Here is a 24377-nt window from a genome sequence, read left to right on the forward strand (position 1 = left end):
CCCACTGCTACAACAAAAGCTCTGTCTTTGCAGAATGGAGTCTGAACACCACACACTCCATCCTGGGGCATAAAACAATAGCAGGCTCTCAAATACATTTCTGTTGAAAACACACAGCAGAGATTGCAGCCATAGAAAATTCTGTAAACAGGACAACTTCATCAACTTTATCTTTAAAAGTACCCCCAAAATCACAAAAGCAACCAAAAATAAGACTTGCTGAATGAAGACCGTCAAAAATAAATTTTTTTACTGCCTCAACAAAAAAAAAAAAATGACATACACCTTCAGCATTTCTTTTCCAAAATTACTTGACAGAGGTTAAGATATTGCTTTATTCTGACTCAACATACAACAGCACTGTGGGATAGATTGTGCTATTTTGGGAAGTCTTGAGACTTGTGAACTAGAAAGTCTGGGGCACATTAATAAATCTAACAATTATTTTGCTTCAAAGGAATATTTTAATACATTCTGTATATATTCTTTTTTTTTTTTAATCAATCTCCTGGCACTAACCAGGGAAGGCTATTTAGTGATTATTTATTATAGTGGATTTTTTCCCCCAGAGAATAAGGAGATATTTTAAGACAGTAATCCCAGTAAGGTGTGTCACTGAACCCAATTCATTGCAAAATTGGCACATTCTGTTACAATTTATGGGGGGAAGAGGGACTCAAAAGAAGGCTAATGCAAAAAGGACTTACAGTGTGATTAGGAACAGCAACCAGGGAATGATGCATCCTCTCTAAGGCCTTGATCCCCTGCAGGGAGGGACTTGGTGGAACCATCTGCTCTTAGAAAGCTCCATCAGAGTCAGATCTCTGCATGCCTGTGGGTCTGCCCATACTGAACCATCTGCAGGGTTGAAGCTTTAAAGTTCACAAGCCTAAGCCATAATTAATTAAAGTGACTGGAGAACTGAATGCAGGAACAAATTAGGCAGCGTGGACACTTACTGGCTGGATTTTGATCATACTGGATCTCCCTGACTCTTCTCTGAACAAGCCATAATAAAAAATAAGTTTAAAAAAAATACACACACACCGAGAAGCGCTCCTTGAGAGCTTACAAATGCTTTTAAAGTGTAAAAGTTTAGAAATGTTGAGGGGTGCTAACGAACAACAGAGTTTATGTTTCCACTTAAAAAAAACCAAACCAGAAACCAAAACCAAACCTGTTGTAATACACGTGTATACATTTCCTCTCGTTCTTCCTCACTCTCCACCAAGGCAGCTCTGATAGGCAAAGCTCAGAAGATGGAGCAGCTGTGGACTCACTGAATCTCTATAGACCCCAATCCTGCTCCCACTCTTGGCCAATCCCAAAGCTCATAAATGATTCCATTGACTTTCTTGGGGCGACTGACACATTGAATTAATGTTAAGAGTTAAGCATCTGCTCAATTCAGGGACGTTGTTATCATTCCACAGCAGGTACCAGAACTCAGAACTAGGTGTCTGTGTGCCTGATCTCGTGGTGTGAACCCGGAATCAAGAGCAGAGGGGGAGAGGGGAGTGGATCTGTGTTGGTCTTACAGGACATGTTCTCCAGGGTCTGAATCCCTGCCCAGCAGCTCACTGCGGTGCTGCCCTGAAACCAGAAATGCATCTAAGGACGGTACTTGGCCTTTACTGAAAAGGAGATGCATAGCCTAAGCCTTCGGACAGCCAAACAGGACCATGGAAAAGTCCTCTGGAACTGGAACTGTGAAATCCTGCCTGGAAAGCATCTAAAAGCACGCTTCATCCCTCCTGGAACTTTTCCCTTAAAAAAATATTTTGTTAAAAAACACTATGATATGAGGGCGATTGACTATTTGGTTTCTTCTAAGTAGATGCTCTTAAATTAATGCATATAAATAATTTGTATTTAACTTCCTCCCTTCCCGTTCAGCAAAGCGTCGAACGCGCGGACCTCTCACTTGCCCTCCCGCAGCCCCCAGGCGGAGTCACTTGGTGAGTACCGAGTCCCTCTGCGTGTCACTTTTGAGGACAAAGTGTGCCTCTCGCTCTGCCTTGGCCGTGGGGCTCATGGGCAGGAAGGCCGTGTTCTCGCTCGCGCCGCCCCGCGCCTCCGCGCCCGCCAGCTCCGCGTCCTCCGCCCGCCGCGCGTCCGTCAGCATCCGGATCTGCTCCTGCACAGTTTCCAGCAAGACTTTCACCTCGTGCTGTTCTGCTATTAGACAATTACTGACTGGGGAACTCACGTTGACAAGTTCAGCAGAATAGGAGTTTTTGCACCATTTGATGCCTGTTACTTCAGGAACATTTTGCATTTGCATGCAGGCTTCGTCCAAGCCCACAGACGGGATGATGGGGACGGAGTTGGCCCTTGAAGAGGAATAGCTGACCAAGTCCTTCTGATCCACGTTATTAAAATATGGGGTTGTCTCTCTTGAAGGCAGTTGCATATTTATTGAAGGATTCTGAGGAGTTTTTAAACCACTGGATGAATACCTGGAAAGAGTAAAAAAAGAGTTCTCGTTGTAGATCAAGCGGTCAGAGCAACCAGCAGCAGGGACACTGTGTGAGATTCAGTGAACTGTGCTGAAGAGATACACACCACTTTCTCCTGAAATAGAGGAGCACTTGGCTGCGGTGGGGCCCTGGGGAAAACAACAGGCTCTGGAGACTGGTTTGGATTCTCAAATCTGCCAGTGGCAAAGCACTGCTTTTCTCTCAGTCTCATTTCATCCACCAGTATATGAGAATAATGGAAATTTCTTTTTAAAACCTTTCAGAAGTGTTATATGTATGTAACATAATATGTATTATATTTCAGAAGTAATATAATGTATTATTAATTTTCTTTGAAAATAAATTTGGAATTCTATTAGTAGATTTCTGATCAGGGAAATGGATTGATACTTTCTTCAGTGTCAGAACTCTCAATGTCAAATGGTTGCTTTAGGAAAACACTTTTAAAAAGTGCAGGGGAAAAGAACATTAAACACTCATGGTTGTGTAGTCTTTATTTACATAAGAATGATTGTCTGTACTCCCCTTCAAACAAGCAGAGCATTTAAGTGCACTGTACCTCTGAATAAATATTTTTATCAATAGCCCATACTTGTAATGCTGGCCTGATTTGTTTTATTGGATTTCAACTGGAAATAGAGATAATATATAGGACTTGAGCAAATGTCTGTGTTCTCTTGACACTGTAATTCTGTTAAAAAAACAAATCCTTTATCGTCCACTAACACACATTATAACATGATTTTAATGATTGTGAAGCGACTTAGTGAATTTGTATCAACATTTCCATTTTGTTTCAAAGCCAAACTCTGTTTTGTTTACAAGAAATACTTAAAAAAAAACAGAAATGGAAAGTATAATAAATATAAAATAAACAATGACCAAAAAAAAAAAAAAAAAATGTTTCCCATCTGAAATTAGTACTTCCAGAAATGCTCTAGGAGTTACTGTATTACCAGTCATGGTTGCTAAGGACCACAGACATCATCTCAGTACCAGAACATAATTTATTTATAATCAGCTTATCACTATTTAATAAGGCAAGGTAATGGTAAATCTAATATGTTTTATCCATGGATGAGGAAAGCAACATTTACATCTGGTGTGGAAGCAGGTGCTCTGACTTGAAGGGTACTATTCCAAAAGTTCCTTAAGCCTGCTGGACCTCACTAGGAATATCCTTCCACTCATATGTGCCTCCTGCTTTTTGGGATGAGCGGAAAAAGAGTTAAGGAAGAGAAACTGAATGGTGTGGAACTGCCGTGTCCAGTACTGGCACAACCAGAAATTAACTGGAAAGGCTTCCCCTGGCCCCGTGCTCCTGGCCAGGTGTCAGACAGGAGGGAGCAGGAGACAACTGCAGGCTCCTTTCCAGCACAGTGCCACTGAGCTGTGATTACCGGCTGTGTGGTGGCACTGGGATTGTACAAGAGCTGCACACACGCCCTGCCCGCGTGGAGCTGGCACAGCCCGTACCAGGACTCTCCTGGCATCCCCAGGGCTGCATCTGGGAGCTCTGTGAGGAGGAGGAAGGGCTGGGAACTCTGCTGCCCGGTGAGGGAAAGAGATATTGCTTTGGGAAATGGCACCCAGGGGAAAAATGGAGCAAGCAGCTTTCTGGGATGTGTGCTAGAACTTCCTGTGTGTGCTCTGCAGCTGTTTCACATCTGAGACTTGGTTAATGACATTGGCACTATGCTCAGACACACCTGCAGCCATTCATGGAGGGGCTTTCTACACCAGCTCTCAGGATGAATGAAATACTCATCAGGGGTATTATTCCTGAGGGAGGACAATTAAAAAAAACAAATGAAAACAAAACAGTGCAGACCTTTGGGTTGTGCCCATTCTTGTTTCCTTTGCTTATATATAATTGTTCAAACGACTATAGCTGGAGAGATCGCATCAGTTGCATTAGTCCCTTTTTTGGTAATTCAGGCCCTAAATATATTCTGGGCTGCACCCTGAAAACAAAGGGAGTGAATGTTTTTAATGAATTTCACATGCAATGTAGGTATTATATGGATGATATATAAGCAAAACCAAGAAAAGACTGAATTAAAATGGGTTTGGTGAGAAAACAGTAACATTTGCCAATTCCACAATAGAGATTCTTGGGATTTTGAAAACTAAACTGGCAGCAGCAGTGACATGTAACGAAATGCCTGGTGTATTTCCATAATATTTTTTTGAAATACAGATAGACATACCAGTTTTATGCCAGAATTACATGTTTCTGCCCCTGCTCACAGGGCTTTCAAAGGAGAACTGAGGTTGTATTGAAGTGCATACACTGTGTGCAACAGGTGAGGTATTAAACTCAAAGGGATATTAAATCTAAACCATGTGAGACTTGGCTTTTAGTTAATTACAAACTGATCCATGCTTCTGTGTGACACCAGACTGCTGCTGTTTTCAATAGACTGAGACTTAGAACTATAATTGCAGAACCTTAATTACATTCTCCTATAATTAACTTTCCCAGAACCACAGTTCCTCCAAAGAAATATATCTGTGTTTTTATCTGAAAAAAATTTTTTTCTGAATAAATTAATTCATGTGCATGTGTTTCAAAGTGCAGCTCTCTCTCCACCCCCTTCCTAAAACCAAGCAACGAAAGCAAACATTTATAAATATTTAACAGCAATTATGTTATAGAGTGTGTAAGAATCCAAATTAAACAATGAAAGTGATAGAAGCACAATAATTTTACTGCCCCCTTTCAGAATAGATATCAAAGAGAGACAGAAGGGACTGAAACTTTAAATATGAAATGGATTTTACTTAGCACAGTCCCAGCAGCTTTGCTGTGAGCCCTGTGGCCAAAGGTGTGCAGTGTAGAAGCCTGACAAGAAGGTCCATTGAGATGGATGGGATCATTCCAGGGGCTCTGCCAGGCTCTGGGGCAGCCCTACACTGAACACACACCCCCACCTTCTGCAGGCCTGACTACACTTCAGCCAGGCTGCTGCTGGATCGAGTTCAGGATGCCCACAGAATCAGGGACACAAGCCTCTTTGATTTGTGCGTCCCAACGGGGAAAGATGGAGGTGGAAAAAGAGAAGAAAGGAAGTAGTGTAATTTCTGCAGGGGACAAGGAACTTTTTGTTTGGGCTGGAAATTTGATGAGAACACCAACACTGTGAAAGCAGCAGATGTTTAGAGGGTGAACATCCTTAGTGCACAAAATATAGATGAAGTGCTTAAGTGGATTGAGGCCAGAAGGGGTCACAGTCTGGTCCCAGTATCAAATTTTGCAGAACTGCAAATTCAAAATACAGGCCAGTACAAGCTGATGCTTGTAAGGTCACACACTCATGTCCTAGACAAGAGTAAATGCAATTACCCACAGCTTTTCTGTACTTCTCTCCTCAGCCTGGGAGGAGGCTATGGCACCTCCCTGAGCCTGCATCACACGATGCCACTGGAGAGGGAAGGGCTGCCTATGTGCTCCTTTCTGCAAGGGTGGCAATTGCAATAGGAAATGTTCACGAGGAATTATATGCACATATCACACAAGTGAACGATAATAGTTTTACTGCAAGAGGCAATAAACAATATTTTTCCTCAGAAGCAAACAGTAACAATGACACAAGTGTGAGCCAAACTTGTTTAAAAGAAGTCACCAGACGCCCAACCCCACCTGTTTCACCTGTAAGTCAGAGTGAAGGGTTTCACTGCGACTTACAGGTGAAACTGGGGGGGGGGTTTATTCTATTCCAGATATCATTCCTGTTTTCATATAAAATATGCTTGTAATATTCTGAAAAGTCTTTGGAAATCTATAGGGATATGTAAATATTATGCAAAGTATCTCAGCAATTGCAAAGGACTTCAAAGGCAGCTGCAGGTTCTCGGGAGCACTTCTGAAACCCAGACCTTATGTACAGCTCAGCTCAGTGCTCTAATAAACTAAATTTAAGAGGGAAAGGAAAAGCAGCATATTCTTTGTGCATTTTTGAAGACAAACCTGTATGAAGCTATCTACAGAAAACCAACTGTGCAACGTGCATTATTTCATTTTCAAAGCCCCTAAGCTGGCTTCACTCACCCGTGACAAGGTATGGTGTCCTGGTCGGTGATCCTGGACTCCTGGAGCTGCTGATATGCTGGTCCTGCAATCCCACTGAACCTACCCCGAGGCAAGGGAGGAGTCCTGCGAAAGGCATTTCTGTGCAGCATCCCACTTCTCTGTCCTGGGCTGCAGCATGAAGAGAGACTTCTAGGAACAACACCAAGAGCACAGTAAAAATTATCACACCAAAAGCATAAAATTCTGCAAAGTAAAGGTTCAGGATTAATAATGCATGGATTACTGTTCTTATAAACTTTGCTGTGGCAGTCTGTGATGTCAGTAGAAATTCTCTATGGAAATATAATAGCACAATCCGCCATTAGCTGCTGTTTATGCCATTATTTAATACATCACCTCTTTTCTCAGAATGAAAATAATTGCCCACTATATGAAATGTTTTCTTGCACTTGATGAAGGATGCTTCTCCTTTCCATGCTGCATATCATAATCCTGCTATAGAGAGTTGAGTCCTCAGACAGCATAAACAAACAATACAGCTCTCTCATACCCACAGCTGAATTCAAAATGAGATTCTAAACTGAAAGTCCAATATATTATCTATCATCCTGTGAGGTGCTGCTTCCTGATACAAAGCCATTAAACTGAGAAAAAGTGTAAGTGAAGAATATAAGCAAAGCTGATGAACTGCAGATTGAAGAAGCTAAGACAAGTTTTGTCCACCTTGAACAGTATTTCTGTATTATTTTATTCCTGTTTTATATACAGATTGTTTATATACATTGATACCATGCTGTTTCTTTATATGATATAATAGAAACTTGAACTTGATAAAAACAAGTAATAGTTTTCTACTTATTTTAGAAAATTGGTTTTGTAAATGTCTGGTGTTTTGGAAGGATATTGGATTTTTTTTTTCATTTCACACAGGAATGAAAAAGTATCTAGAACCCACAGTTTTGCTATATAAACCATATATTTGCTAATGCAAAAATATGGGAATGCAGAGCTAAGGGAAGGCATAACCCATTTTTAATGCTAACAGGTCTCAGTACTGCATGGTGTGACTGAATATTCATTTTTCAGCTACTCTATTTCTCTTGGCATCTTCTGGGTCTCAGAAATGCATGTGTTACCTCATATTCTCTTACATCTTTAATGATAACTTCACATAGGTTTTCTAGATGCCTTTTAAGAGTCATTATTTTTGGCTGTGTGAATAATTCCAACTTGTGACAGAATTCAGCAATGCAAAATACTTTTGGTAAGTTTGCTTCTTTTTTTCCTATTATAATGTGACTTAAAAGTAATCTGATTTTTTTTACCTAGTGGGAACTTTAATTACAGTTAGGGCCACATCTACTCCCAGAGCAATTCTTTCTTGCAACAAGCATCTTGGACAAATTCTCTTTGAGTGTACATTTCCATTAAAATCCACATTTTCTGCCCAAAATTAAAAGAAGAAATAAATTCAACACTCTCTATCCTACTGCTCAGGCTAGCAGTGTTCCATTGCAGTCTAACCTCTGTCTTCTTCCACGCCTTTACTTTCCTAGTGCTTTCTATTGAAAAGACCAACAACCCATAGCAATAACATTCCCTCCAGGATTTTTCATGCTTGCTTAAAAAGATTTTTCCTTTGCTACTAAGGAGGCTGTGAAAAAACCTTTTTAAAAACCTGAAATACGGGCCTCTCAGTTCTGAAGGCTGAGTTTGAGTTGCAAGTTACAGTTCCTACTCTGTAAAATAACACTACCCCACCACAAAATAATTGACAATTTATGCTCAGGAGAGCCTGAGATTAATACAGCAGGGTATCTCAAAAGATGCAGGTGGATTAACAATTTGTGCTGGATAATGAATTTTTGGGCTTTTTATTGACCTGAGCGTAGTCATCAATGGAATCCAAAAGTAAAAAACAAACTTTGGATTGGTTACGAATCTGTAAAGTTAGAAACTTTTATTGTTTAATTTGTGTTTGGTTTGATGCCTTTGAGCATCTTCCTTGTTGGATGAGAGTACATGATCTCCATATGCAAATTCACAAAATCTCTGTTTGTAGTAAAGATAATTTCAACTCGTACAGCTGTACCTAAGGTAATGGGTATAAACTGCAGAAATGCTGAGACCAAAGGGGGTCCTGCAACTACACAACTTCCAGCCCTGACATAGTCTAATTTGTTGCTAATGTAAGGTTCTTCTGCTTTCAACATTTCTGCTAGAAAAAAAACCACAACAACACAAAACAAAACAAAACCAAAGGAAGAATGAACAAAAATCATTTGAGGTCATGGACAAGAAAAATTCTTTAAAGATCAGGAAATACTTACAGACAGTGCAGCTGCAAGCTGCAGGATAACAGTTGTTTCTCCAGGCACCAAAAAAAACCCTAAGAATTTCTGTTAAAAATTCTATGGAAAAGGATGTTCAGCACAAAGCTTTTCCTTTTACACAAAATTGGTATGAATATCAGCAATGAAAATGCACTGTCCCTTTCAGACTTCTCTATCACTCATGTGAAAAATTCCTCCCTCTCAGGCAAGCAATGGTTTTTGGATTTCTTCAGGGAATTTGTTTTCTTTTAGCCAACATTGTGGTTTCTTCCTCCCTGCACTCCAGTCTCACTGGGTAAAAGAAACCAGCCCACATAAGTGAGCCATTCAATAAAGCAGACCAATACATAAAGCTGTAGCAAATATGTCCTTAAAATCTATCAATCAATTACTCCAGAATAAAAAAATCAGAATATGCATGAAGTGGTTCACAAGTGACGCACAAACTAGGGAAAAATGCAGTTCTGATGATTTAATGTTTTGAAAAAAGCAGTTCAACCATCCTAAGGTTAAGGAAGAACTTGGGATTTATTCTTGCCAATTGTTTTGTGTGAGAATTTTCTTTGGGTTGAGCAACTGAGTGAAAACCAAGTCTGATCCTACAGGTGGAGTATTCTCTTTTTGGGGCACATACACAACTCCCAAGTGCAGTTGCCCATGTTCATGAAGAGAAGACCAGCAGTGTTTTTACAGTAACTCTGGGATCATTCTATACTGCTTCTGAATTAACTACAAACCACCCAGTAAATACAATGACTAAACCAGCTGCCAGTGTCCTCTGATACCCCCTCAGAGCCACCTTTTTAGGCTGTTAGACAATCTACTGCTAGCATTTGTATGGATCAACTACTGAGACTTTCAGCATTAATAAATACAGTCTACAGCTACAAATCTCTTGGTTTCTGAAATGTGAGCATTATTGATTCCGTCATAACATTCTTGTATTTGGAATAGTCTGTTTTGAGGTTACTCAGGGACTTGGGAACTTGATGAAAATCCTTCAATGCTACCTGTGCCATCTGGTCACCATCCTGGTGATAGAACAATAGAAAAGGGAACAGAGTATTCAAAGTACATCAGATACACTGAGCTTAATCATCTGCCATAACCTCATCATTCACTTCCTGTAGTGCACTGATCAACTTCCATCCTAAATTGATGATGATATCCAGGCTACTATTACATAATGTTGTTCTATATTGAAAACTCTGAGACTTCTTTTCAGTTTGAAATTAATTCTGATGAATATTCAGCAGGTACATGTGCCACCACACTCCTTCCTTTTAAATAGGTCTTTTACTTCTCTTGTGCTTGCTCTCATGTATTCCTAAGCAGCAGTCTTTCCAGTCCTTTCTACACCCTTTCCAGCCTCCTGAAGACTGACATAAGACAGACTTGTAACACTTTCCATGGAACATGAATCATTCATTCCTCATCGTGGCTTGGGAAGGCAGTGTGAGTCCCTGGCAATTGGGAGGCCATTTCAGCCAGGTGAGGGAACAGTGGTGCACTCTCACACTGTGCTGTGTTCCAGCTTTGTTCAGTGACCTTGGCACTAAAATGTCTGTCCCCAGTGTTGACTAATTCTTTGAGTGCTGCCCTGGTGAATGTCCTCCCTTCTCAACACAAGTCCTTAACATCTGCCTTTTAAGCACCTCTGTGCACACACATTAGAGTTTTCTGCCTCTCCCTACTCTCTCCCCTTAAAGGCATTACACACATGACAGCAGTGACTGAGCTTGTGTGGAGATCTAACTCACACCCACCAAATACAAAAGCAATCAGCAGTGCACATGTTGCAGTATCTGCTGTTGGTAGGATAGTAAACAATTTTTTGCCTTTTTTATATCTACCGCAAGAATCTTCTTCCCCCACATCTGTCCTAAAATCTTGACTATTCAGATTCAGCATAATTGGTTCCTACTTGGATAAATTTTTCATCTTCCTAAATATTTGACACTTGCTAATCCATCATCTCATGTCACAGTCCCCATTTTTATAGATTTTGCTTCCAGACATGAAATTTTGTTCTTCCAAATTTTTTTTGGATCAAGATTAACCAAACTATCTTGAGAGCTTTGATTTCCACATTTTACTTCCACTTTGACTGTAGGAATGTCTATTTTCATACATTTGGTTCTGCTCATATTCAACGTTTGTCCTCAAATAGTCATCCCAACTTTCCAATAAAAAATGAAATCTATTCATTCAGGATTTCCCTAACTGCTTCAATTATTATCTCTGTCCCACCAACTGTTTTGCTTTTTCTTTGGGAAAATAGCAGGTTCCTTACACCTTCTTCCTTTCAGGCTTCCTCTGCCTTTACATTCCTAGTTGCTTTAGTTTAGCTATACTTGCTCTTTGAAATTCAATAGCCTTATTTACAAAATAATTTACTCTTTCCTCTACTGTAAACTGAATCACTTATATTAGCAGCATAAAGAGTAAAATGCTTACCAAGTGAAAAAAAAAATCTTTTCCATGTTTTTTGTGGTGTGAAAAGTTCATTAAAAATGAAAACACAAATTATTATTAATTTTAGGGTAAGTTTATCCTATTTTGACATTTTTATAAGACAATACAACTGCTCCAGGCTGAAAGCCTCTGCATTTGGCTTTCATCATGGCATTCTCTGAAATGAATCCCTCTAAAATCAAGGATGACTGCATCCATGAATGAAAGTCAGGATGACTAATTACCAAGGAAACTGCTATTCAAAGGGAACACAACTCAACCCATAATTAACAAAACTCTAATTTATTTCTATCAGAAAATAAGGCAGTATGGGTTTCCTTCTTACCAAGATCAACAGATCATCCAAGACAAATTTTTGAGCACATTGTATACGTTGCAGGAAGTTTACTGATTAAACACATTTGTTAATTTTGAATTCTGACTGTTCTAAGAGTTATTTTACATATGCAAGCAGAAGATGTAACATTCTTCTATGGTAACAGCAGTGCACAATGCAGGCAAAATATTTTAGGAGATTAATGATAACACAGGCTAAATATTTTTTGAGATTAAATTTCAGTTTTCAACCTAATCTCTGCATTAATTCTTTTTGTGTAGCTGAGGTTTGTTGAGACAGAAAGTTGCTATTATCCATAATCTGAGTGAAATAATTAGCCAGTCTCTGTCAGTCTCATTTCAACAACTCCAAATGATTCCCTACACGGACAGTCTTCCAGGCCAAAATTTATTAGTTTCAGGACCTGGTAGCAGCCAGCTCCTGATTTTAAGAAATGATAACCCATCATTAGTGCCCTTGAAAACACCAGCAGAGAAAACAGGTGTGGATGTCGAGCAAAGTATTTCTGCAGCAAGCAGAAATAAAACAACAATATAATTTAGAACAGCACAAAAGAGAGAACCTGCAGAGCTGATATACTTTTTCCAGGCTCAGTCAGGTTTGGAATGAAATGAACAGATATTTGGTACAAAATCCTCATTTGACCATTTGTCCAAATAGTGAGCACTATTTAGAAAATAAATTAGGAAGCTCTTACATGGCACATAAATTAAACACAGTCTTGTAAGTCTTAAACGTTCAAGTCTGTTGACTTTTTATAAAACAAGGACCTTGTACAATAAACTTTAAGCTTTAAAACTGCAAAACAATTCTTTATAAATTAACTAGTCATCCCACTTACAATAGTTCCAAAGCAAAGCCATTTCTTGGACGTTATAATCACACTATTAAAAGGTAAGGGAATGAGTTTTTTCCTCAACTTCATGTTGTGACTAAATGGTGATAAAATTCTTCCCAGAACTTCTGTAGAAAGCATTCTAGGAAACAGACCCATAGTTCATCTATTCTTAATAAAATTATTAAGCATGTTTTGAAGATTTCTGTGTAATAAGGAAAAAGACCTAAGAAATGGATCTGACATGACAACTGGCATTATTTTTTTTCCATGCCAAATTAAAGGCTTAAGTAAGGTAAAAATAGATAGAATCCAAATATCCCTTTCTGGTTTATGTGTGGCACTTTGTAGGTAAGCAGATCACTTATTCAAATGAGAAAAAAACCACATAGCTGGCTGGGAGACTGCACTGAAAATGCACCACATACTACAAAAGCCAGATCATAACCTCATGCAATCCCAGACTTTTTCTAAAGTAATTAAAAAGGAAAATCCTTTTAATAAACATGTCTTCCACTCCAGATTATCTACCTGAAAAAATTCCAAACTCATTTTTCTCAGCCTTTTTCTCTCTCTCTGTGCACTGGACCAGATGTTACAACTGTCATTCCACCAACATTATTGCTTGTACCAGACTCCAGTTTGGTTTCTAGTCCTGTAATGAAGCACCTGCAGTCTTTCTCATCCAAAAACATGTTAGAAGGAGAATTCTAATCTGAATCTCATCCAGTAATGGGTGAAATTCCTCTTTTTTTTCCTCTTGGAAACCACTAACCAAACTTTTATAAGACTCGTTTTCAAAGGCCACCATGTTTTCATAAATAAGTCATTATTCATTTCATGTATCTTTTGTTTAAGGAAACACTAAAAAGGGCTGGAAATTTGCAACCAAGTCTTTCTGCAGCAATGAGTCATTGACTTCATGAACATTGATAAGGAAAGTCTTGTTTTTAATGGTTCCTCCTCCAGCTGCTCCACTGGCTGGGCTGTGCCTGCAGCTCGGATGGTGCCTGCAAATGCTTCCTGCAGGACTGGCACGACCCACTGAGGAAGGCAGTGAGCATCCCCATTACCTTTTATGTCTGCAGCTAAGAAAATGCTTGGACATCTGGTTAACAAGCTGGCTGAGGCTGTGCTGGGCACTGAGCAGCTCACCCAGAGCCAGCACAGCACAACCCTGCACACGGATCAGCAGCTCTGCAGCCTCCCAGGCTGCTCTCACAGACAGATGCTTGCTCACCTGTGGTGCTTGATGGGCTGGGTTCCTCTGTCAGGAGACAAGGCCTCTGGGAAGGACTGGGTGCCTGAAAAACTAGACTCCATAACTTTGTGCAGAATGGGCCCCGGGTGCCTATCTGGCTTTGAGTACTGCGGCAGAGAGAATAAAATTAATTAATACTCACAAGACAAAGTACATTGTTGATGCTATTCACTCTGAATTCATATCAGAGACGGATAAGAAGTGCTCTAGTGCATTTTAAAATCAGAATTAGGCATTGCAAGTAACACATTCATTCAGTATTGTTTACACAACAGAAAGGGCTAGTAACCATTACCCCTATTACGTTCTGCACATCAAAACACTGATATCAGCCTTAGCAGCAAAATTACAGACTGATCTGCCCACAATGATGGGAACAATGATCCCTTTGACTAGAAGTCTGTTTTTGTGGCTGTCCATGCAGAGACAGATCACAAAACACATCTCAGAGGACAGCCAGCAACTTCTTGGGTCCTTTGGTGATTTCAGTCAAACACTGCATTCATCATCAGCATGTACAACTATGAAAACCAAACTGAAACAGCACTTGTGTCATCAGATAAGTAAGAAAAATATTTGAATCCCATCCACAGAGCCAGATATCTCTCTGAACCAGTCTGAAACTTTTGACCTGGGAGTATCTGTGCTAGTAAGAACAGTGTAAACATAATTCTTCTTGCGGCAGGTGTGGGTGTCGGGCAGTCTCTGGGCACACAGTGAGACACAAAGGTCTGCAAAGCAGACACTAGACACGAAGAACAGATTTGTTCTTTTTGCTTTGTGATTCAACTGCAATTTCAAAAAAAAAAAAAAAAAAAAAGTCTCCCAACCGCTATGGAGCCATAAAGTTGAAGTAAAGAAAAAGCTGCACTAAAAAGCTGCACTTTGGCTTACCAGAAGATTCCATGTTGTTGGTGGTCACTGGGCAATATCTCAGAGATATGAGAGGGTAACTCACATTTCCACTCAGGTGTGAAAAATAAAGCCCTTTTCAGACTTACTTTTTACTTTGCATTACAAGGACCTGCACTAAAACTAATAGGCCTGTTTTCCTTTTGCTTTTTATTTTTAGTACTAGACACCTAGATGTCCATGCTATCTTTAAAATAAATTTGTATCGTGGCAGCGATTACATGATGACATATTTTAGAAAGAAAATACAAATTAAAATATTAGAGAAAAAAATCACAGTGGTGAAAAATGTTTGTTATGATACAATATCACAAAAAATCATGGAGAGGATAGTAAGCATCCTTTCAAAAGACAGTTCTTCATAATTATTAGTTTTGTCTAACAAAAGACCAGTAACTCATTAAAACAACAGACTGTTATTTTCTGACTCTCACTTATTCTTATCTACATTTCTGTAGACTTCAGCAAGATCAAAAAGCAAAGTCATACAGGAATATTCCCTTTTAAAAATAGGTTACATGTACTTTTAGTCCAGCCAGTCACACTTCTTATGATCAATTTCTATAGATAAAAGAACAGCTCTTCAAATTTTTCTCCACTGCTCCTCTCCTTCTTTGTGTTGAGTGAAATACCCATATTAAACATAAAATCATTGTTTTTCTGCTTCTGAAGGCAAACCTGTGAGTGGCAATATGCAAAAATGGTGCTGCATGCATGAAGCAAACACAACTGAAATAATAAGAAGAAACATATTCCACTCCCATTACTTTCAGTTACCATGATCTTAGATGACACTTGTAAATGTTGTAGATAAAATATTCAGACAGAAATATGATTTTTAAGGTACTCGCATCGGTGAAGGTTTTAAACTTTAATAGTTCTCCTGCCAGCTGCAGAAATGAAACTGGCTTTGATTTCTGACCTGAATAAATCAATTTGAGCTATGTAAAGAATGGCTTGCTAGTGCCAAGAAGCTATTTCTGTCCTTTTTTTGAGTTTGTTCATGGTACAACACTGAAGGCCTGAATGGCCCATAAGACCAAGAATCTGAAGTACATAATGAAGAGCAGAGAGAAGCTCTGCATTTTGCTACATCCTTGTTTCGGGTGGATGTGGGCTGGAGCAGTGGTACACAGAGACTTTCCCCATCACAGCTGAGGAACACCAGGACTCTAGAAGCTGCTCTGATGCTGACCAGCAAATTTTAATGAAGGTCCAGCACCCAGCACCACCCAGGCACAGCCTACAAAGGGTATTTTTCCCCCAACTGAACATTTTTCCCCTTTTCAGATACACCACTTAATGCACAGTCATAACATTCACTACAATGAAAATGTAAATTAGTTTAAATTGAGGGTGTTAATATACAGGGAATTCTAACAATGTAATTGAACACATCTGGATGCACCACATTATTACTACATTTTAATATATTTAAACACAGTTGGGTGTATTCTCCTTTAGCTTAACTCCAAGTGCCACACCCATTCTCCAAGATCACCTCTGGAGGAAAACACCTTCACACTGGTGTGAAGAGCTTAGAGCAGCACCAGTTGGTGCCCCAGGAGGACAACATGGGATCATTCCCCACCTAAAATCCAGCAGGGTTCATCCCGCTGCTCTCACAGCTCACTTCTCACCTGGGCTGAGCTCCTTGGAAGCCTCTGACTGCTGTGAGCTGCCAAATGCTCAGCCATGAGGGAGAATAAGCTGTGAAACCCTTTCAAAGGCCTGTTCCAGTAGGCTGAGAGCATCACTGAAAGCTTATCTGTATCTGGGTTTTTTAACATTTTTTTTTGCCTTCTTGGTTAATTATCTGTTCTTGTTTGAGCAATTACTGGAAAACACTGAGACATATGGCTAAATAAATTAAAGAATAATGATTGCTTAAAAAAAAAATCGCAAAATTTTCCATTTTTCATTGTTTCGTTGAGAAAATAATCTATTATGTGCAATTACTCATCTCTCTGACAATAAAACTTCCACCCCCTGCTAGTTAATGCTAAGTGAATCTGTGAAGGCAGCCTGAGCCAGGAGACAAGAAATGAGCCTTTGTCACTGACCTGCTGCATGGCTGTGAGCACATAACTCATCTGCTCTAGCCTTGAATTCCCTGTTCTGAAATGTGGGGTTCGGGGATAACAAATGCCACTGGAATGCTCCAGAGCAGCTTGACACTGCTGTCCTGGTGCTAGGCAAACCAAACATCCATCCCTCCCTGGCTTTACTCAGCTCCTCCCCTCAGTGATTCCCCCAAAACAGTGAAACTTCCAGAAATTCATGTGGCACTGAAAGAGAGGTGATATGGAAATCCCATTCAGAAGGGCTGAGAAGCAGAGGGGTCAGCTTGAAATGACATTCAGAGAGGTTGTCTAAAGGAGGAAAAGAGCCAGAGATTTTTCTGAGGAGGCTGAACTGGCACAGAAGCTCATCAGGTGGTACATTTAACATCCTTACTGTTCCCCTATGTTTGGTTGTATGTTCTGTTGCCAACACTGCCTCTAGACAGAGGACAGAAAATTCAGGTTTGTCTATTCTGGCACCTCTTCCTAAGTAGCCATGTGATACAGAAATGGGAAATTTGCTCTTGGTCTCTGCTGATAAATCAAATGGCAATTCACGTAAACCCCAAAGTAATTCTTTAAAAGACTTAAAGTATCTCTTGCTTGACATGTATTAATTGCATTTCTATCACAGTGAATGGAAAGATTTTATTTCCTACTACTATGAACAAAAGGCAACAAGATGCAAAAGGAACATTTTTTTGTCCCTCGTTATAAGAATTTCAGAAACCTCGAGCTAGTGGTTGGAAGCTTCTAGAAACAAGTGTAGTGAAAATTGAAACCACACAGAACAGCATGAAAAGCATATTAACCAGCTCAGAGGGACAGTGATGGGAAATTAATAGATCCCCTTGGTACCATGGGAGAAGGTATTAAAAACCACAAGGATGAAAAAGGCCACTTTAAAAAGCCATGACAATTCTCAGAATCACTAAAGGAATGTCAAGGTTTCAGCTGATCTTTAAATTTTTTTTTCCCATGACATATTTACCAAGTTGTGAGAATTGAAAAAGAAACCCTTGATTTTATGTGGCTCCTGTAGGAATCAGGAGCCACCCCAGCTCCTCCTGCCACCTGCATGCTGTGTGAGGGTGCCCCAAGCACTTGCCTTTCTAGACAGGGAGAATGACAATTTCCTTCCTTCTGATTATGTGGAGACCTAACTGTTTGCTGCAGCCCTTTAAATATCTCTTGAAAGGAGGATGATCTCTTTGGGATGGGGTACATAATACTTTAGAAGCTCTAGGCTTTATGTATTAGGTGAAATTAATCTCAATCTCCTGTGTACCTCAAAGATCCTGGATTAAAAGCTGGCACATCTCTTCCTGGCTGAAGAATTATAGCAAGATTACCAGTGCATTAGTCTTTAAATCCAAGAGGCTAGAAACCCTAGCAAGAACCACCCAGCAAGAATTTAAGTGTGTTGCTGCCAGAATGTTTTGGAAAAGTAGTGGACTTGGAGGAGATTCAGGAAATCCTAGGAGCTGTGTTCAAACAGATATTTATGAATCCTTCTTACAGTACACAGTATTTTTCATCTAATTTGTACCTCTAAGAAAATACTGAAATTGCTACTGAGGATGAGACAGATGAGCACAATTACCAGTGATGAGCAGCAGGACTTCAGAGAGAACACAGCTGTCCTGTTCCCACAAAATCCACCCCTTTATTTCACTTTTCAGAATCACAACTGAGCAGAGGCAGGGAGTGGAGGAGATGTAATACACTTGAGTATGGGAAGAAAAATTACTGCACTGAGATTGGTCAAGCTCTTTATAGCCACAAACCTCTTGCAACCTCGTCTGCTACACCCTGGGCCTTGGGAAATAAGTTAAACCTCCTTCTAAAGCAACACATTTGGAAAAATAGATGGGCTCTTTACTAAATATAGCAACCTCTCAGTCAAAAGGTGATGGTTCTTTCAGAATAGTCATCAAGAATAGGGAACCTTATGCAGCTTTTCTCAGGTCTCCACAAAAGCATTCTGCTCTGCAGAAGAGAGAGCTGTGTGAAAAGCCTGAAAGCATCACCAGGTCTATTCAAAAGAGACAAGAGAAAAATCTGGGATAATCTTCTAGGGAAAGACAGAGGGGTGGCAAAAATGGAAAAACTCTCTTGCTTGTAGGGGGAGCACATGGAGTGGGAAAAGAAACAACTTCCAGGATTACCTAAACCAAAATGCCAGACTGGAGGAGTATCTTCCACAAAGTAAGTGCCCTCATTTATTTAAGTTTATTTGTTAGCTCCTGGCAATGGAGAGAACCAGGATTTCTCCCCAGGCGCAGGCAGTGGCAGCTGCAGATGGGAATCCCACTCAGGCTGCCTGCTGCCCTTCCCACCCAGCACATACACCCCAGGCAGATCTCTGGCCTCTCAGGGGCAGTCACTCAGCTATTCCTACAAAACACCTTCCCAAAGCCCCTTCTCTGCTGCCTCACCAAACCCCTGCCCTTTCCCCCCTCCAATCTGGCAAGTTCTGTAAATATTTCATGAGCTGCCTGCGTGCATTCCTGCACTCAAATCTTCCTAACAATAAAAACTGCTATTACACTGCATCCTGCACAAGGTCATTCTGTTTTCCTTCCTTCCTATCTTCCCAAAGGGAGAATGCATTAATGGCAAGGAGAAAACAGTTGCCTGCAAACAGCCACAAGGACAAGAAAATGGTGTGTTAATTACCAGCACTCATAATGTCAGGCTGAACAGAAATAAAAACTAAAAATCAAATTTGGATTAAAATAGTAAATATAAGGATGGTGTTCAATCTCTGTGCCCAGAATGCATGAACTGCTATTTCAGCCATTATGGCTATGGCTGTGGCAAAAGAAAATGACAAAATATTGCACTGAATTACAGTGAGAAAATGCCAAAGAGCATTTCTTAGTGTTAACCAAGGGTTATTTCATAGGATAGAACAAAAGGATCTTGAACTTTACCTTTTGCTGCCATCATTACAAACAACAACACTCTCAACAGCTCTTTTGTTTAGGGGTTAGAAATAAGGCTGAATGAACTGAGAGAAAAAATTGCACAAGGTTCCCCAAATTGTGATTATGTCATTTTAGTGGAGCTATCTTCCTTCTTGGAAGAGTGTATTTTTCCTGAATTACAAAGCATATCATGAGCATACGGGCACCACAGTGGTGAATACAGAACTTTAAGTGAATACCAGCAATGCTCTCACAGCCTCTGTGTCTTAGCAGGGAGGCTCTGCTTACTCTAAATTGGTTAAAAGGGCTTACATTTATCTCTAAATTAATTGGATGTGAACTAGGAGTTCAGAAGTCTTTGGTTAAGTGGGCAGGAGTGCTCACTTTTGCTAAATTCCCACTATTTTGATGGAATCTGGCAAATAGGGAAGTTATTCCTTTAAGCAACACTAAGATACTTTTTTATTTTTTTAAAAAAGGAGTTAATAATTTAGAAAGGTTTTATATGTCTTTTATATTTTCCTGTTATATTGCTTACCAGGATCCTTCTTCCAAAGGCTTTGTTCAAAGTAAGGCAGCACTGATTGCATGTAAGCAGGGGAAAGAGAATGACATATACTGGAAAATATCTTCCTAAAAAAATACCAGGGCTAAATAAATTGGTTGTCTTCAAGTTCCTTATTTCAAACACGCTTTACATATTTCATGATTGTGAGACTGTAATGACTTACATATAATTACATTCAGAAAATGATTAAATATATTTCAAATTTAGTTTGAACAGACTAATTTCTTTCTGTAAACTAAAGTACCTTAAAATAAAGACCCAGAAAAATGAGACCATCTGCATGGTCTTCCCTTGGGCATTTGTTTACATGTGTAAATTTAGTTCTAGATTTTGAATTCACTCTGAATTAACTGTGACAAATGTCTGTGTTTTTTCCTGCAGGTTCATAAATTATTGGAAGGTGTGACATCATTTAAGTTCAAGGACCCTCACTACACATACAGACACGTATGGATATTGCAGGAAACTATAAGAGTAATTTCTACTGCTGAATGCAGAGCTGGGGGGGTTCAGCAAAGTCTGCCACACGAACAAAATGTACCAGGATCCATAGAAATAACTTTAGAAAAAAATCCCTGCTTTCCATTAAGAGGCTGATAGAAAACATTTTATGAAAGGGGTGAGAATTGTGGTTCCCATTGCTCAGATGTTAATAGCAGCGTGACGATGTGCTGCCATCAGCAGCAGGAACTCAGCCAGGCTATTAAGTGCTGTAGCTGGCAGGATTACTTACATTTTGCAGCTGGACTTGGCTTTGTGCCAGACACTCTGACTTTGCCATCATGCTGGAAGCGTTTAGGCTGTAGGTTTTCCTATTCTGCGTTTCTTTCAGCTGTTCGTGGATCTGCTTGGTTTGCTTCCTGCAGAGAGAAATGAAATCCATGTAAGAAAGAGCTCACTTGATCTTCTGCTAGAGCCATGATACTTTTATAGCCACAGCTCCCTTTGTTCAAAACTTCACCCTGCTAGCCAGCTGAGCTGATTCACTGATGTCTGATATTCCAGTGCAGCCGTTGTTTCCTGGCAAGGCTTAACAAAGGGGAAAAAAACCCCTCTCTTGTGTTTTAAAATACCTTCTATTCTCAGAGCACTAGAATAGCATGCTCGTTGTGCTGGTGCAGGGTTTTGTAAGATCATCTATTGCACATTTAACAATAGCTTGCAAGTCAGTGTGAATAATAAAAAAGCATTTTGCTCTGATTTGGAAAAAGGGTTTTGGCAAAAAAAACAGGCATTAGCCCCTGCTGGCTATAAAAATTGATGAAGAATCAAAGATTTCTGCTGGCTGATTAGACCTGACCTATAACACATCTTATATTGAGCAGCTTCTGCTTATATGCTGAAACCTGGAAAAAATGTCAGTATGGCCACTGAGAATGTGTTTTTGAGTTATTATACTATAATCCACCCTGTCAGAGCTAGGAATACCACTGGATGAATCCCTTGCATTATTCAGGAGATAACTACACTGTTAACAAAGACTTTCTCTTTCTCTGTTTCTGCCACACTGTATTGAGTGGAAGTGACAAACAGTTTTTTAACTTCTCTACATGAAAGAGGATATGAGACAGCAAACTTTAAACATTACTTTTATCTTCTGCAAAAAGTTATCTCAGCTGGGTAAAAACTGTTAGCAAAACACATTTAAGCTCTTTTATCAGTTTTTTTTTTTTTTTTGTGATAAGCTACATTGTCTGGGACTATCAGCTTTAAACAATGATGAGCAAAAACTTCACAATACCATTTTAATTCTTTCCTTCCCTGCTTTCTTTCTCTCTCCAGAAGATGCATCTCCAGCAGTGAACCTACAATGGCCTTGGAAACAGCCCAGCAATGTCAAGGAATCACCACCAGCAGCATTTCATTATACCACCAGCAGGTTTTGGACAGCAACTGGTGCTGAGCCAAATTTCCAAAGGAAGTGATTTCTGGCAAGTATTTATAAGAGATAAATAAAACACAGCCTAAACATACTGAAATATGAATTTCAGCAAAGCAGCTTCAGCAGCGTTTTGAAAAATTTCTGGTGATTTGATTTTGGAAACCCTTGTGACATCATTAAGCTTGATAGAATCTTGTGTCAGATAGTGAATTTGACACTGAATGAAGTATAAAATTAATCTGAATTTCTTATTCACAGTGGAATCTCTTGTCTACTGCTGTAAGGTATAAGAAAGCAGAGGAAAATGAATTAGTTACGTGTTCAGTGGAGGGGCCTGTGAGAGAGGACAAATTCCCTCAAAATGAAAGTAAGTGGTGAGAAGTATCACAATTCTCAATTGTAAGATATTCAATTGTCAAGCTATTCAATTTTAATAAGATAGTTTTAATATTTTTTGAGTCCCTTCGTTTTGGTTCAGTGTGACACAAAGTAAGCATTTCTTTAAATTCAACAATTTGTAAGTACCTGCTTAGAAGTATTTGTTACAGCTCGTTTCCTGAGTAGAGGTCACAAGCCATAACAAATGCAGGACTCTGAGCACCTCTTAGGCTTTCTGCTTGCACTCTATTTTGAAGAAAATGGTGAGGAATGAATTTATATTGTAACCATTTACAAATATGAGTTGCATGTTTTGAGTATTGCTAGGAGCTCATAATTAGTAAAATCTATGAATAGAGGTAGGTGAGGAAATAACTTCTCAAAATAATTTCACAAAAACATTCAAGATTTTCTTTAGCCAAAACTGGTAGAATTAATATTGGAATAATCTGAATAATAGATAATTAATCTGAAGGAATATAATGTCAATTAAATTAGTCAGTTGAGTCTGAAACATCTCTTTCAAAAATATTTTTAATATCTGCTAAATTTTTAATCCAGTGAAATTAAATAATTACATTTGTAAAATGTCCAAATGAGCTCTTCAGATTCTCATAAAATTCCAGGGGAGATTCATAACAGCAACCTTAGTGTTTTTAAGAACTATTTTCTGACCAGCTAAATTACATCCACTGAGGAAATTAGCACATCTGTTCCTATGTCCTACTGGAGAACCAGCCTCTTGCTTGGTCTCCAGAATGGTTATGGAATCTTCAGGAATTTTTTGCATGACTTTATCTAAGGCATGAACAATGATAGTGAAAAATGATCAGAGCATCAGATTTTGGGAACCTCTCATAAACATACAAAATGATAATTTAATCAGGAGAATAACAAAACAATTTTTGGATTTATTTATAAAAATGAATAGAGTTGTTTCTATATTTATAAATATGTGTAAGTAAACTGCAAAAATTCAGCTTCATTACTGCAGTCTTTAACATTACAACTGAAATTTCTGAAGGTAATTTGCTGAGAAAAACAATCCAATCATTCATTTCCTTTTATGTTCATGCAACCTAACATTAATATCAGGTTTATGCATATTCATTTGGGCAAACTATAGGATGCATAGCTATAAAACTAGAAATCATTAATAATTCAAAGTTACTTGCTGATTAATAAATTTATTTTATAAGTTTTGTTTTCAAAACAAATGGGCCTTATGTGTTCTACTTTAGAGTTATTTGGCAATGAAGTGTTCTTACTTCAGCAAGAAATAAAGTCACCAGTCATTTGTAAAAGTCTAAGCTGTAAAGGGCAGCCCATTACTGTACTCTTCATCTGTTGCTAACACTTCCAGCCCTTTCTTGATTAACCTAAAAGGAATAATTGGAAGGGCACAGAGTTTAATTATAGTCCTAAACTTTCTCAGATTGAGTCTATTTTAAAAAAGGACTTTTAATTCAATAGCTTATAGGGAAGTGCCTATTTCTAGCAGCTGGTATTATAGAATTGTCAGACTAAGTAAGTCAGGATCTTCATGGAAACTTCCCTCTTAATGGATACACTATTCAGAGTTTCTGTATCTGTTAGCAATATTCTCCATTTTTTGTACGTCAAATGAAACCCCAAGATAACCCCCATGCAAGAGGAATGCTCTGATAATTCTTAAGCACAGTCATGGTCCATATGCCTGATAAAGAAGCTCCCAAGAACCTGCTGACTCAAAGCTAACATATGCTAAGTGTTAGGCACTTGAAATTTGTTGGGTTTTGCATCCTTAAGACACTGGCCAATGTTACATTTACAATTTTACCTGGGCTCCATGAGACCTAGCCTAGACACTTTCATCTCCTCTTTGGGCAGCAGCAGCTGGAGCCACAGACA

At 39.2% G+C, this 24377-nt stretch overlaps 1 protein-coding gene across 2 annotated transcripts in view; it reads right to left on the reverse strand.

The window, feature by feature from the left end:
• Window positions 1-293: 293 nt before the first annotated feature.
• The window catches only part of NRG3 (neuregulin 3), a 332122-nt gene continuing 308038 nt past the window's right edge, over window positions 294-24377 (reverse strand). Inside the window, exons 6-9 of one of the 2 annotated variants that reach the window (XM_058029609.1) lie at window positions 20961-21087; window positions 13734-13861; window positions 6532-6699; window positions 294-2459 (exon numbers count right to left, since the gene is read on the reverse strand). In XM_058029609.1, the coding sequence (XP_057885592.1) occupies window positions 1952-2459; window positions 6532-6699; window positions 13734-13861; window positions 20961-21087 (931 nt within the window). In that variant the 3' untranslated portion in view covers window positions 294-1951. Of the gene's footprint in view, window positions 2460-6531; window positions 6703-13733; window positions 13862-20960; window positions 21088-24377 lie in introns of both variants that reach the window. The other variant, XM_058029608.1, reaches the window with a different exon arrangement.

Source organism: Melospiza georgiana, chromosome 8, assembly GCF_028018845.1.
Source record: "Melospiza georgiana isolate bMelGeo1 chromosome 8, bMelGeo1.pri, whole genome shotgun sequence".
NCBI lineage: Eukaryota > Metazoa > Chordata > Aves > Passeriformes > Passerellidae > Melospiza > Melospiza georgiana.